The sequence below is a fragment of the Sesamum indicum genome, linkage group LG4 (assembly GCF_026168435.1).
Source record: "Sesamum indicum cultivar Baizhima isolate 11 linkage group LG4, ASM2616843v1, whole genome shotgun sequence".
Lineage (NCBI taxonomy): Eukaryota > Viridiplantae > Streptophyta > Magnoliopsida > Lamiales > Pedaliaceae > Sesamum > Sesamum indicum.
In genome coordinates, this window is record NC_142660.1 from 11,263,962 (window position 1) to 11,277,081 (window position 13,120).

The following is a 13,120-nucleotide window of genomic DNA, read 5'->3' on the forward strand; positions in this document are numbered from 1 at the left end:
AAATTTCCTACCCCATTCGGGGTAGGAGAGGTGTCTTGCGATCAAAGAGAAGCGAAGAGATGCTATAACCTGTCCCTGAAAAAGGGCGAGACCAACAAAAGAAGGAGGGTCGAAAAGTCAGACGACCAATGGAAAAATAAAATGGTAGAGAAGGAAGTGGAGCGAATCGAGCCAATCGAGAAACATAAAGAGATAGAGCTGGTACGAGGGGAACATTCGAAGACTACTAGAATAGGGTCGGGAATGGCTAGAGATCTGGAGACGCACATGATTGCGTTCCTTCGCAGCAATGTGGACATATTTGCCTGGGACCCATGAGATTTTAAAGGGATAAATCCCGAAGTCATAGTGCATCGCCTGAATGTCGACCCGTCTGTGCGACCTGTGCAGCAGAAAAGGAGGACATTTGGAGTCGAAAAGAATCAGATCATCAATAATGAAGTTGAAAAATTGTTGAAAGCAGAATACATCTCAGAAATCCAGTACACAGATTGGTTATCTAACGTGGTGGTCGTCCCGAAGTCTTCAGGAAAGTGGCGGATGTGCACCGATTTCACCGACTTAAACAAGGCATGCCCGAAAGACCCCTATCCACTTCCAAGAATCAACATCTTGGTAGACTCCACTGCTGGCTATGAACTTTTCTCAATAATGGATGCTTACCAAGGCTACCACCAGATATATATGGCAGTAGAAGATAGAGGTAAAACGTCATTCGTCACTGAGCAGGATATATATTGCTACAATGTTATGCCTTTCGGACTAAAAAATACAGGAGCAACCTACCAAAGGCTCGTAAACAAGATGTTCACAAACCACATCGGAAAAATCCTGGAAGTTTATGTGGACGACATGCTCGTTAAGAGTCAGCGACCGGACGATCACTTGTCGCATCTGGAGGTCGCCTTCGCCATCTTGAGAAAATATGGAATGAAGCTTAATCCAAGTAAATATACGTTCGGGGTCGGAGGAGTAAATTCCTTGGGTACATGGTGAGCAGCCGAGGAATCGAGGCTAACCCCGAAAAAATCGAAGCAATCCTGCAGCTGCGATCACCTGCCTCAGTGAAGGATGTTCATAAATTAACAGGTAAGCTCGCATCTTTAAATCGTTTTATTTCTAAGTCTGCAGATAGAAATTTACATTTCTTTAAGATACTGAGAAAAGCTAAAGAATTTAAGTGGACCGAGGAATGCGAGCAAGCGTTCCAAGAGCTCAAAAGATACCTGAGAACGCCACCATTACTAGCAAACCCGAGGGTGGGGGATATATTGTACCTATACTTGGCAGTCTCAGAAAATGTAGTCAGATTTGTGTTAGTCAGAGAGGAGGAAAAAGCACAAAATGCCGTCTATTATGTCAGTAAGATGTTACAAGGAGCAGAAAAACGGTACACATCGATCGAAAAATTGGTCTTGGCACTGGTGGTTACAGCTCGAAAACTCCGACCGTACTTCCAGTCCTACAAGGTCGTCGTACGCACCAACCAACCACTCAGGAGCATACTATCTCGACCAGAAGTGTCAGGAAGGCTTGTTAAATGGGCAATCGAACTCGGATAATACGACAGCGATTATCAAGCCCGGACAACAGAAAAAGGGCAGGTCCTAGCTGATTTCGTTGTGGAAATGGCTAGACAACCAACAACATAACTACATACTTGGATGTTACACGTTGACGGATCATCAAATGCAAGCAATGGCGGAGCAGGAGTGCTAATCCAGGGACCTGAGGGGATGGAGATAGAAGTCGCTGCAAAACTCTCGTTCCTGACGACCAACAACGAGGCAGAATACGAAGCACTGATCGTGGGACTGGAACTAGCGTATGAAGCAGGGGCTAGAGCCTTGGAAGTATATACAGGCTCACAGTTAGTAGCCATGCAGATTGAAGGGAGCTACGAAACTAAAGAGAGGACCATGATAATGTATCGCAATAAGGCGAAGTCTTTGATGGAGAGATTCACGACATGCTCAATTCAACAAATTCCGAGATGTGAGAACGATATAGCAGACGCACTATCAAAGTTCGGGGCTCTTTTGACAGGCATCAAGAACCGAAAAGTAACAGTCATGATAAGTGACCGACCAGCAATTTCGGAAGCGGATGAAGTGAATACGGTCGAAATATCTTCCCCCTGAAAAAATGATATTATAAAGTACCTGTAGGATGGAATATTACCGGAAAACTCGGCCCAAGCAAAGAAGCTGAAGTTCAGAGCTACACGTTTCACTTTAATCGAGTCTCAATCGTATAAAAGATCTATTGAAGGACCCCTCCTTAAATGCCTAGACGACGAGCAAGCAAGGTATGTGATGAGGGAAATCTACGAAGGTAGTTGTGGCAACCATTCGGGAGCAAGGTCATTAGCACAGAAACTGACGAGACAAGGATATTTCTGGCCGACCATGCTCAAAGACACGAAATAATTCGTCCAAAAATGTGCGAACTGCCAAAAATATGCATCCCAAATACATGCACCCAGCGTCCCTATGCAAACAGTCAAGATCACTTGCCCCTTCGACCAGTGGGGAATCACATTCTGGGCCTATTTCCCCCAGCGAGAGGTAAGAAAAAATTCATAGTAGTCGCAGTGGAATACTTCTCCAAATGGGTCGAGGCGGAAGCGGTCGCAAAAATATTCGAAAAAGTCATCATAGACTTTATTTGGAAGAATATTATTTGCAGGTTCGGAATTCCGAGGGTTTTGATATCAGATAACGGAACACAATTTCAAGGAAAGCAATTAACAGCCTGGTTGAAAGAGCTGAAGGTACAACAGAACTTCACGTCCGTCGGACACCCCCAAGCGAACAGACAAACTGAAGTGTCAAACCAAATCATACTCCAACACTTGAAATCCCGATCTAAAACTAAGAATTCATGGGATGAAGAGCTCCCGGGAGTGTTGTGGGCATACCGAACCACACCAAGATCCACCACAGGTGAAACTCCTTTTTGTCTAATTTATGGTTCTGAAGCTACCATTCCTACAGAAATAGGTGAAGAGACGCAGAGGGTAGCTACTTACGACCCCGAGGCTAATGCTGAAGCAAGAGCCTTCGACCTTGCGACCGTGGAAGAAAGAAGGGAGAAGGCGTGGACAAAAATGCTTCACCACAAGGGACTAATGATGAGAAACAAGAAAAAAAAGTTGAGGAAAAGAGAGCTGCAAGTAGGCGATCTTGTCTTGAAAAGGGTCGAAGTTTCCAAGCATGTAGGGAAACTAGACCCTGGGTGGGAAGGACCACACAAAGTGGTCGAAATAAAGAGACAAGGAATATACAGGCTCCAGGACGCGAATGGCAAAGATCTTCCACGACCGTGGAACATACAAAACCTGAGAAAATTCTACGTGTAAATGCTTGAGAAAGGTTCAAGTAACTTCGATCTGAAAAAGATCTCATTCTTTGTATGTTAATAAAGCGATCTGTAAAAGATCCCACATCCTCGAATTAATAAAGCGATATGAGTAAGATCCATTCTTATCTTCAATGTTGAGCAACGATCTGAAAAAGATCCCTTCTATCTTCAGCAATCTGAAAAAGATCCATTTTTTTTTTCGATAAAATATTGCGAAATAAAGACCCCTTGTTCTCCGATAGCGATCCAAAAAAGATCCACACGAGGGTCCCCTTCTTGACTTTTTAAAAGCGATCTGAAAAAGATTAATTTTGTCTGAAAAAGACTCCAAGGAATGTGATAAAGCTATCCACAGAATATAAGCCGAAGAAAAGGTTTGATGGATTTTATATAACCTTCAACCAAACAACATACAAAAGATCGGAAATATATCAAAAGTGTTTGGAGGAAATAGAGCGATCGGGAGTTCCTACACAAATATTAATCCTCTATTTCATTTAATAAAACAGCAAATTCATCTTCTTCTTTTGGCGGAGGATTCGCACTCTCTGGAAAGGGCTGAAGATCACCACCGAGACCTGGATCCAGTTTCGTGACATCAAAGTTGGAAGCAAATCCGCTCAAGGTAGTCACCTGGGCTTTACAACGTTCAAAACCTTGTATTAAATACTCTGCGGCCTTTATCTCCAGAGCGGACTCGAAAGCAAGCGCCTTCATAAAATCGCGAGCCCCTCGGAGACGAGCTTCACGGATGCGAGCCCCAAAATCTTCAGACTTAAGAAATTCCTCGCGACCTTCGATGGCACCAGCAATTTTCCCGGCAGCATGACCTGCAGAAAAACCTGCCTCTTTCCCCGCCTGCATGGCTTGAGCAATTTTCGAGTTCATTTTTTCTTCCAACTCCCTGTTCTTTGCCTCTAGAGATGCTAGTCGAGCTTCAAAGTCTTGCGTCTCAAACGAGGATTCTTCCATCTGGGCCCTAAGGTCACGACTCCTGTGCTCAGCCATGAGTTGATTCCTTCAAAATCCAGCACACTTCAGAGAGATCGCGTGCATGAAATTGGCAGCCTGAAAAAATGCCATGATTTTAGATCACAGAATAAATTAGGAAACCAAGATATAGAAAAACTAACCTGGACCAGGGAATGAGCTGCATGTTCTTCGAGACGCGTGAACGACGTTTGGAGCAAAGTGGCTTGGTCTTTCGGAGGGCAAATAGCGTTGTAGAACTCCCAAGAATCCTGACCTGATAAAGTGTTCAGAACAGTGCTGGTGGAGGAAATTTTCCAATCAGGTACTAACTTTTCTCCATGTAATTCAGCAGATTGATGATGGGGAGAATGCAGATCTTCCCGAGCCTTCTTCCAACACTCCGTAACCTCACCAAAACGTTCCATGTTCCGAATCTCCTCATCACGAGATGTCTGTGTTGGACGTAAAGGACTGGTCGTGCCCCTCCGTTTGTGATGGACCAAGTCGTAAGGGTTCGACTCACCTGCTTGCGAACGAGCGGGAGATAACTCAGCATTCGGGACATTCCTCACTCGACCTCGGGATCGGGTATCCTCACTTCCGACCTCGATCAGAGCCCTAGCTTGTGGAACGTCGCTTGCAGGAACAGGAGATTGATCGAGCTCTGGCCGAATCGAAGTTGCCGAAGGAGTGGGATTTGGAGGAGGGTTGGCTCGAGCCGCGGTCCTGGCTTGAGCCGCGCGAATCCTTTGAGTAAGACGAGCCTAGTCGACCATATTGACTGCAGATAAAGAAAAGAAAGTTAGCGACCATCGACACATAGAGAGAGCAAAAAACAAACATGTCACCTAGAGATTCTTCCACCCGAAGGGGTGCTGGGGTGAGATGTGTGAGCCGAAGGATTTCTTCTACTAAAAGTCGCTTCGGATCGTAGCGAAAAGAAGTCAAGCTGTTGATCTGGTCCCTTTTCAACCCCCCTCCCTCAAGGACGGGCATAGGTTTTTCTACGACCCAATCAAGCCTAAATGGCCACTCGCGACCTGGGGGAGGTCGAATGAATACAAACTTCCGTTTTCAAGGACCAACATTAGAGGTGAGAGGGTCAAGAAACCTACAGTCTTTACGAGCTGATAAGTAAAAAAATCCTCTATCGGCAGATCTCTTTGAAGTGGTAAATGAATATAAGGACCAGAAATTGTCAAAATTAGGTTCGAAACGGTGGACCCTTATAACTATAATAAATAGGATAATCTGACGGATAGAATTGGGAGAGAGTTGCATCCGACACAGTTTCAGCTTGTTAAGAATATGGGCAACACTCGGAGCTAAAGGAAGACGCAACCCGGCGTCAAAATGATGGAGAGAAAAAGCACAAAAACCTTTGAGAGGTCGGTGCATCCTATCAAACGATTTGGGGATAACTACCTCATAGTTATGAGGAATAAAATACTTCTCCTTTATTTTATGTATTGGTTGCTTTACTGAACTTACTATACCAGCCTAAGGACTATTATCTAATATAGATTGAAACCTAGCATAAGTAGGGATTTCTTCGGAGTCAAGTTCCTTAGTTTCATTCCTATGTGACCTACGGCGAGATCTAGCCCGAGACGGTCCCTCAGGGAGAGATGGAGGCACAACCGAATGGGGAGGGGCATCAGATGAAGAACTAGAGCGGGAATTAGAAGAAGGAGACATTGTACCTGGAGAAGAATAAGCAAGATCGAACAGCAGAAGGCGTGATCGAGTGAAGAAGGAGGCGATCCTGGAGAAAAAGCTGCCAAAGGTGCAGCCATTTGAATAAAGGACTTATATATAGGAAGCAGAAGAGGGAAAAACCTAGAAGAATGAGCCTTCACGATGGTTGACACGCGGCAACGCAAAACTCGAGGCAAACGTATCAGCCATACACGTGGCAGCACGCGGTAAGCGTACAGTACGAATGGATGTTTCGACTTCAGCATGAATGATGAATCACGCATGCCGAAGTGGGGGGCTAATGATAACGGTTCAATTATCATTAGGACCAGTATGACCCTCACTAAGGGTAAAAGAGTAATGTCAGGTCAAAAATGTTAGACCGCACTTGAAAGAAAAGAAATCGCGAGAGACTAGAATGGCTTGAGTTAAGGACGCAAATGTGCCACCTTATCAGCTGGCATGGATCACTCTAGATACTCGGCTTACAGAAGGAAAGTTAATCCGTGACACATGCGCCTACCATTTATGATCGATGCCAATCTATAAATATGGGTTTTACATAATGGACAGGTAATGTGCAATTTATATCAGTTTGAGATTAATTACTTGATATTTTTGAACGATCATTTTGAGATTCTAACTTGGGCGTCGGAGTGTTTTCGTCGGGGACGACCCCGACTGTCCTAACCCTTCTATGTCCAGTTGACAGATCCTATCGAGGAAGCACGCGATTTCGAATACCTAGACTATCGCCATAATTTCTTTCGACCTGCTTTTTTGACCAGGATCACTCTTATATCCCAAGTTTTCAAATAGAATATGTGTAGGGTCAAGATTGATTAAAGTGGAGGGTGGGGATGAGATGCATGATGGGATACACATATGCCCTCAAAAAAGGAACAAAAATACAAAAGACAATGTGTGATGCGAGTTGGTTATATCTTAATGTGGGTAATTCCGATTTTTTAGGGTGTTAATGCATAGGTTTTTACCCTATTCAAACTCATACTCATCACAGATTCTTTCAATTAAATCCATCAACATTCTATGCATCTTTAGACTTAGTGCCATTATTTTGATTTGGGTTGAATTTAGACCCATATCTTTTTTTTTTTCCTTTTTTTCTTTATAATACTATTTGATTAATAAATTGTAATGATTCTTATTAATGATTTATATAAATGTTGAATTGTAAATTGGGGTGGGGACTGGGAGGTTTATCAACTAAACTAGCATTGCAATGCTCATTAAATATTCCTCTAATTCGGGTAGCAAGTGCAATCCTCCATTTCATTTAGAGATATAATATTAACCAATTTTTAACTGAAGGATTATTGAGGGACTAAATTTAATGAAAAGAAAATATTAGGGTTAAATTTAGGTAAGTGGGCATACTTGAGGGACCAAAATTGATATTTACCTCTGAATATATTTTCTTATTGTTCCATTGCACATGCAAATCAAGAAATCCCATGGCATGCACTGGCCTCCTGGGATTTGCTACTCCACCATTACATGCTTACAGAAAATCAAAGCCGCAGAAAAACCACGTCTCTCCTTCTTGTTGCTCCACTTCCAGTTCCACTAACGAGCAAGAAACTGTTCGGAAATTTACCTATTCTAGAGCTTCACCATCTGTAAGGTGGCCGCACTTGAAATTCAATGAACAACAACACAGTTCGCAGCATAAAATGCTGTATCATGAGGTTCAGGATGAAATTGAAGCGCACAGTGAAGAGGAGTCCGTGAATGCAAATGTAAATCATGACGAAGTCGACGTGTTTGATGAAAAGCTTAGCAGAAATAAAGTCAAGAAAATGAACAAATTGGCGTTGAAGAGGGCCAAGGATTGGAGAAAGAGGGTGCAGTTCTTGACGGACAGAATTTTGGAGTTGAAATCCGAGGAGTTTGTGGCTGATGTTTTGGATGAGAAGATGGTGCAGATGACTCCAACTGATTTTTGCTTTGTTGTGAAATGGGTTGGTCAGTCTAGTTGGCAAAGGGCCTTAGAGGTTTATGAGTGGTTGAATCTTCGCCATTGGTATGCCCCCAATGCAAGAATGCTGGCTACTATTTTGGCTGTGCTTGGAAAATCCAATCAAGAAGCTTTGGCTGTTGAAATTTTTACTCGGGCTGAGCCAGCTGTTGGTAATACTGTCCAAGTGTATAACGCAATGATGGGTGTGTATGCTAGGAATGGCCGGTTTTGCAAAGTTCAGGAGTTGCTTGATTTGATGCGTCAGCGTGGGTGTGCGCCAGACCTGGTCAGTTTTAATACATTGATAAATGCTACACTGAAATCGGGTCCCATGACTCTGAATTTGGGAATTGAACTCCTAAGTGAAGTGAGGAGATCAGGGATTCGTCCTGACATAATTACTTATAACACTCTTATCAGTGGTTGTTCACGTGAATCCAATTTGGAGGAGGCTGTAAAAGTGTTCCATGACATGGAGGCTCATAAATGTCAACCAGATCTATGGACTTATAATGCCATGATTTCAGTATATGGAAGATGTGGACTCTCTAGTGAGGCAGAACAACTCTTTAAGGAGTTGGGTTCAAAGGGTTTCTTTCCAGATGCAGTTACATACAATTCTTTACTTTATGCATTTGCAAGGGAAGGGAATGTTGACAAGGTGAAAGAAATCTGTGAAGAAATGGTGGAGATGGGGTTTACAAAGGATGAGATGACTTATAATACCATTATCTACATGTATGGGAAGCAAGGCAAGCATGACCTTGCTTTGCAAATTTACAGAGACATGAAATCATCTGGTCGAAATCCTGATGCTGTTACATATACTGTTCTTATCGATTCACTGGGGAAAGCAAATAAGATGACAGAGGCTGCAAATGTGATGTCAGAGATGCTAAATACTGGTATAAGACCCACTTTGCGTACATACAGTGCTTTAATATGTGGCTATGCAAAAGCTGGACAACGAGTGGAGGCTGAAGAGATGTTTGATTGCATGCTGCGGTCTGGAATTAAACCAGACAATCTCGCATATTCAGTCATGTTGGATGTGCATTTAAGGTCAAATAACACAAGGAAGGCAATGCTGTTGTACCAGGAAATGATTTGTGATGGTTTTGTACCGGATTGTGCCCTCTATGAAGCACTGCTCCGAGTGGTGGGTGTGGAGAACAATGAAAAGTTTATCCAGAGAGTGGTGGAGGATCTTGAAGAACTTCATGGCTTGAGCCTGGAGATGATATGTTGTGTACTTACAAAAGGTGGATGCTATGATTTTGCAGCAAAAAAGTTGAGACTCGTGGTTATGCAGGGTTCTAGTTTTGACCAAGAGAACTTACTTTCAATTTTGACTTCATATAGTTCATCTGGACGACATCATGAAGCGATTGAACTGCTAAAATTTTTACAGGAGCATGCATCTGGGTTCCAGCGGTTTATAGCTGAAGCTCTAGTTGTTATTCATTGCAAAGCTTGCCAGTTAGATACTGCTTTAGATGAATACTACAAAAACAGTGACCTACATGTTTATGGTGGTAGCTCTGCCATGTACGAGGCCCTCATCAAGTCCTGCGCGGAGAATGAATGGCTTTCCGAAGCTTCGCAAATATTTTCAGATATGAAATTCCATGGGGTTGAACCATCTCTGGACATATATCAGACAATAGCACTTATATATTGCAAAATGGATCTACCTGAGACGGCTCATCATTTGATTGTTCAGGCCGAAGTAAAAGGCCTTCCTCTTCATGATACATCAATTTGTACCAGCCTTGTCGAAGCTTATGGAAAGCTGAAGCAACTGGAGAAAGCAGAAAGTGTTGTGGGAAGCCTGCGGCAGAGGTGCAGAATGGTGGACCGTAAAGTTTGGAACTCATTGATTCAAGCTTATGCTGCAAGTGGTTGTTATGAGAAAGCAAGAGCTGCTTTCAGTACAATGATGAGAGATGGGCCTTCCCCAACTGTTGAAACTATGAACTGTCTATTGCAAGCATTGATTGTTGATGGAAGGTTAAATGAACTGTACGTTGTGATTCAGGATCTACAAGATATGGGTTTCAAAATTAGTAAGAGCTCTATTGTTTTGATGCTGGAAGCATTTGCGCAGTCCGGCAATATATTTGAAGTGAAGAAAATATACCATGGGATGAAAGCTGCAGGATATCTTCCTACCATGCATCTCTACAGGGTTATGATCGGATTGCTGTCCAGGGCAAAACAGGTGAGGGATGTCGAAGGCATGATTTCTGAGATGGAGGAAGCAGGATTCACCCCTGATCTTTCTATATATAATTGCTTGCTTAAGTTGTACACAAAGATAGAGGATTATAAGAAGACAGTCCAAGTTTACCAGCAAATTCAAGAATCTGGACTTAAACCAGATGATGAAACTTACAATAATTTAATCCTAATGTATTGTAGAGATTGTAGGCCTGAAGAAGCGGTCTTGTTAATGTCTAAAATGAAAAGGCTTGGTCTAAACCCTCAGTTAGATATCTATAAAAGCCTGATGGCGGCATTCTGTAAAAAGCTGATGGTAGAGCAAGCTGAAGAACTTTTTGATGGCCTAAAGTCAGAAGGACAAAAGCCAGACCGGTCCTTCTATCATTTGATGATGAAGATGTATAGAAGGTCTGGGAACCATACTAAAGCGGAAGAACTGCTTGTTACAATGAAAGAATCAGGAGTTGAACCCACCATCGCTACAATGCACCTGCTTATGACCTCTTATGGCAGCTCAGGCCATCCAGTGGAAGCTGAAAAAGTGCTTAATAATTTAAAATCTACCTGTCCAAACCTAAGTACATTACCATACAGTACAGTCATTGATGCTTATCTCAAGAATGGTGATCTTGATGTTGGCATCCGGAAGCTCATGGAGATGAGAAAAGAAGGCTTGGATCCAGACCACAGGATCTGGACTTGTTTTATTAGGGCTGCAAGTCTCTGCCAAAGTTTGAGTGAAGCCATGATGCTATTAAATGCAATTGGAGATGCTGGTTTCTGTATTCCGATAAGGCACTATGTTTCTTCTTTTCACATCTTATTTTTCTGGATGTAGGCTGGGGACTTATCTCTACTCTGTTCTCAAACCAAATTGTCTCTTTCACAGGCTTTTAACAGAAAATTCTGTGTCGTTGCTGTCGGAGATAGACTGCTATCTCAAGAAACTAGAACCTGTAGAAGATCATGCAGCATTTAACTTTGTTAATGCTTTGGAAGATATGCTGTGGGCTTTTGAACGCAGGGCAACTGCCACATGCATTTTCCAACTGGCAATTAAGAGAAACATTTATCATCAGAATGTTTTCAGGTAGCTTCTAAATTCTGCTCTTGATGCGGCGAGTAATTACTTTTCTAGTGTTTATATCAAAAACTTTATGCTTTCGAACAATATTCTCGGGTAGAGGTTCCAGTGGCAAGACTGGAAGAATGTGAAATATGTTTTTGAAAACCTTCTCTTAGCACCAGTATGATATAGGATAGTTTGTTTTCACTTTTAAGCCTTTGTCAGTGGAGATTGAGCATTCTCATGTTGCTCTAACACAATTTTCAATTTGCCTATGTTACTGTGAAAGACTTGATTGTGTTTAAAAAGGTGAATCTTCTAATTAACAAGACTATTTAGTGAAATTACTGGAAAAAGCCACTGTATATCATGTTTGTCTACTGTTAATGTATGAGAAATAATTTGAGTCATGATAGCTTCTATGTTGGATTTTTCTAGTTGCTCTCAATCAAATTTAATTTGCCTTGCAGGGTGGCCGACAAGGATTGGGGAGCCGACTTTAGAAAGTTATCTGCTGGCGCCGCTCTTGTTGGACTGACCTTATGGCTTGACCACATGCAGGTAAACCTTCTTTGTTTTGACTCTCTTGATGTTCATCAGATTTTATATTTGCTGAATTTACAGCACTAAAGTTGCGCGCAGGACTTGATGCTCCTAATTTTTGACAAATATCCCTCTCCTATTTACTTCATTTGACAATAAAATTTAAATGGATCATGAATTTGCCACTATATTATGTCCCTTAATTTCAGAATCGAAGTTTTTTCTTGACATTTTTTCATCTTGATGAATTATTCTTTTCCTATATTTTAGTGTATTAAAATATTGTCCAGCCAATAGCGCACGCATGTAATTCTAATCAATTTTGAGCTGTAAATCCTTCAACACAAATATTACATTTAAAATTCAAACATATTGTATAGTGAACTGTTCTTCCAACAGGATGCATCATTGGAAGGTTTTCCTGAATCCCCAAAGTCGGTAGTGCTGATTACTGGTACAGCCGAGTACAATAAGGTTTGTTTGAACAGCACGCTCAAGGCATTTCTTTGGGAGATGGGGTCTCCATTTTTACCCTGTAAAACCCGGAGTGGGATCCTTGTTGCAAAAGCTCATTCCTTGAGATTGTGGTTGAAGGACTCTCCATTTTGCTTGGACCTTGAGTTAAAAGATAGCCCTATTCTTCCTGAGACTAATTCGATGCAGCTGATTGAAGGATGCTATATTAGACGAGGCCTCGTTCCTGCTTTCAACGACATAAGGGATAGGCTTGGTCAAGTAACACCTAGAAAGTTTGCAAGACTTGCATTACTCTCAGACGAGAAACGAGATAGAGTTATACGAGCTGACATAGAAGGTAGAAGAGAGAAGTTAGCCAAGCTGGAGAAAACTGCGGCTATGAGAAAGAAAGATGAGCAGCTTGTGCAAGCAAAGGCTCAGTTGAAGGGAGATTAAAGAAAAAAAAGTGAGCAAGTGGTGAATGAGTATGTAATGGAAAAACAGGTAAAGTTTGTGTTGCTTGTACAGTTTATACAACAGTAATGAGGAACAACTTCAAATGGTCTCATCTGTAAGTTGTAGAAATTAATTATTTTAATGTTATAAGTTTCCTTGATGCGGCTTGGAAATTCTGAGATGATTGCTATGCTTGTTTTTATTTTCAAGTTATCTCCAGGACGAATCAAAACATACTCAATGTTTGCCATTATTTAGAAACATCTTATCTAGGTGTTTTAAACTATTTTAACATAAATACATACGTATATATATATACACATATATACATAAATATATATAAAAAAGACATGATTTGACTA

General features: G+C 41.9%; 1 protein-coding gene across 1 annotated transcript; it reads left to right on the plus strand.

Annotated features, from left to right (window-relative positions):
• Positions 1 to 7,449: 7,449 nt before the first annotated feature.
• Positions 7,450 to 12,918, plus strand: EMB1270 (Pentatricopeptide repeat (PPR) superfamily protein). Its single transcript, XM_011077522.3, has 4 exons — positions 7,450 to 11,032; positions 11,127 to 11,327; positions 11,774 to 11,864; positions 12,246 to 12,918. The coding sequence occupies exons 1-4, from the start codon at positions 7,509 to 7,511 to the stop codon at positions 12,756 to 12,758; spliced, it is 4,329 nt and encodes a 1,442-aa protein (XP_011075824.1). The 5' UTR covers positions 7,450 to 7,508; the 3' UTR covers positions 12,759 to 12,918.
• Positions 12,919 to 13,120: the final 202 nt, after the last annotated feature.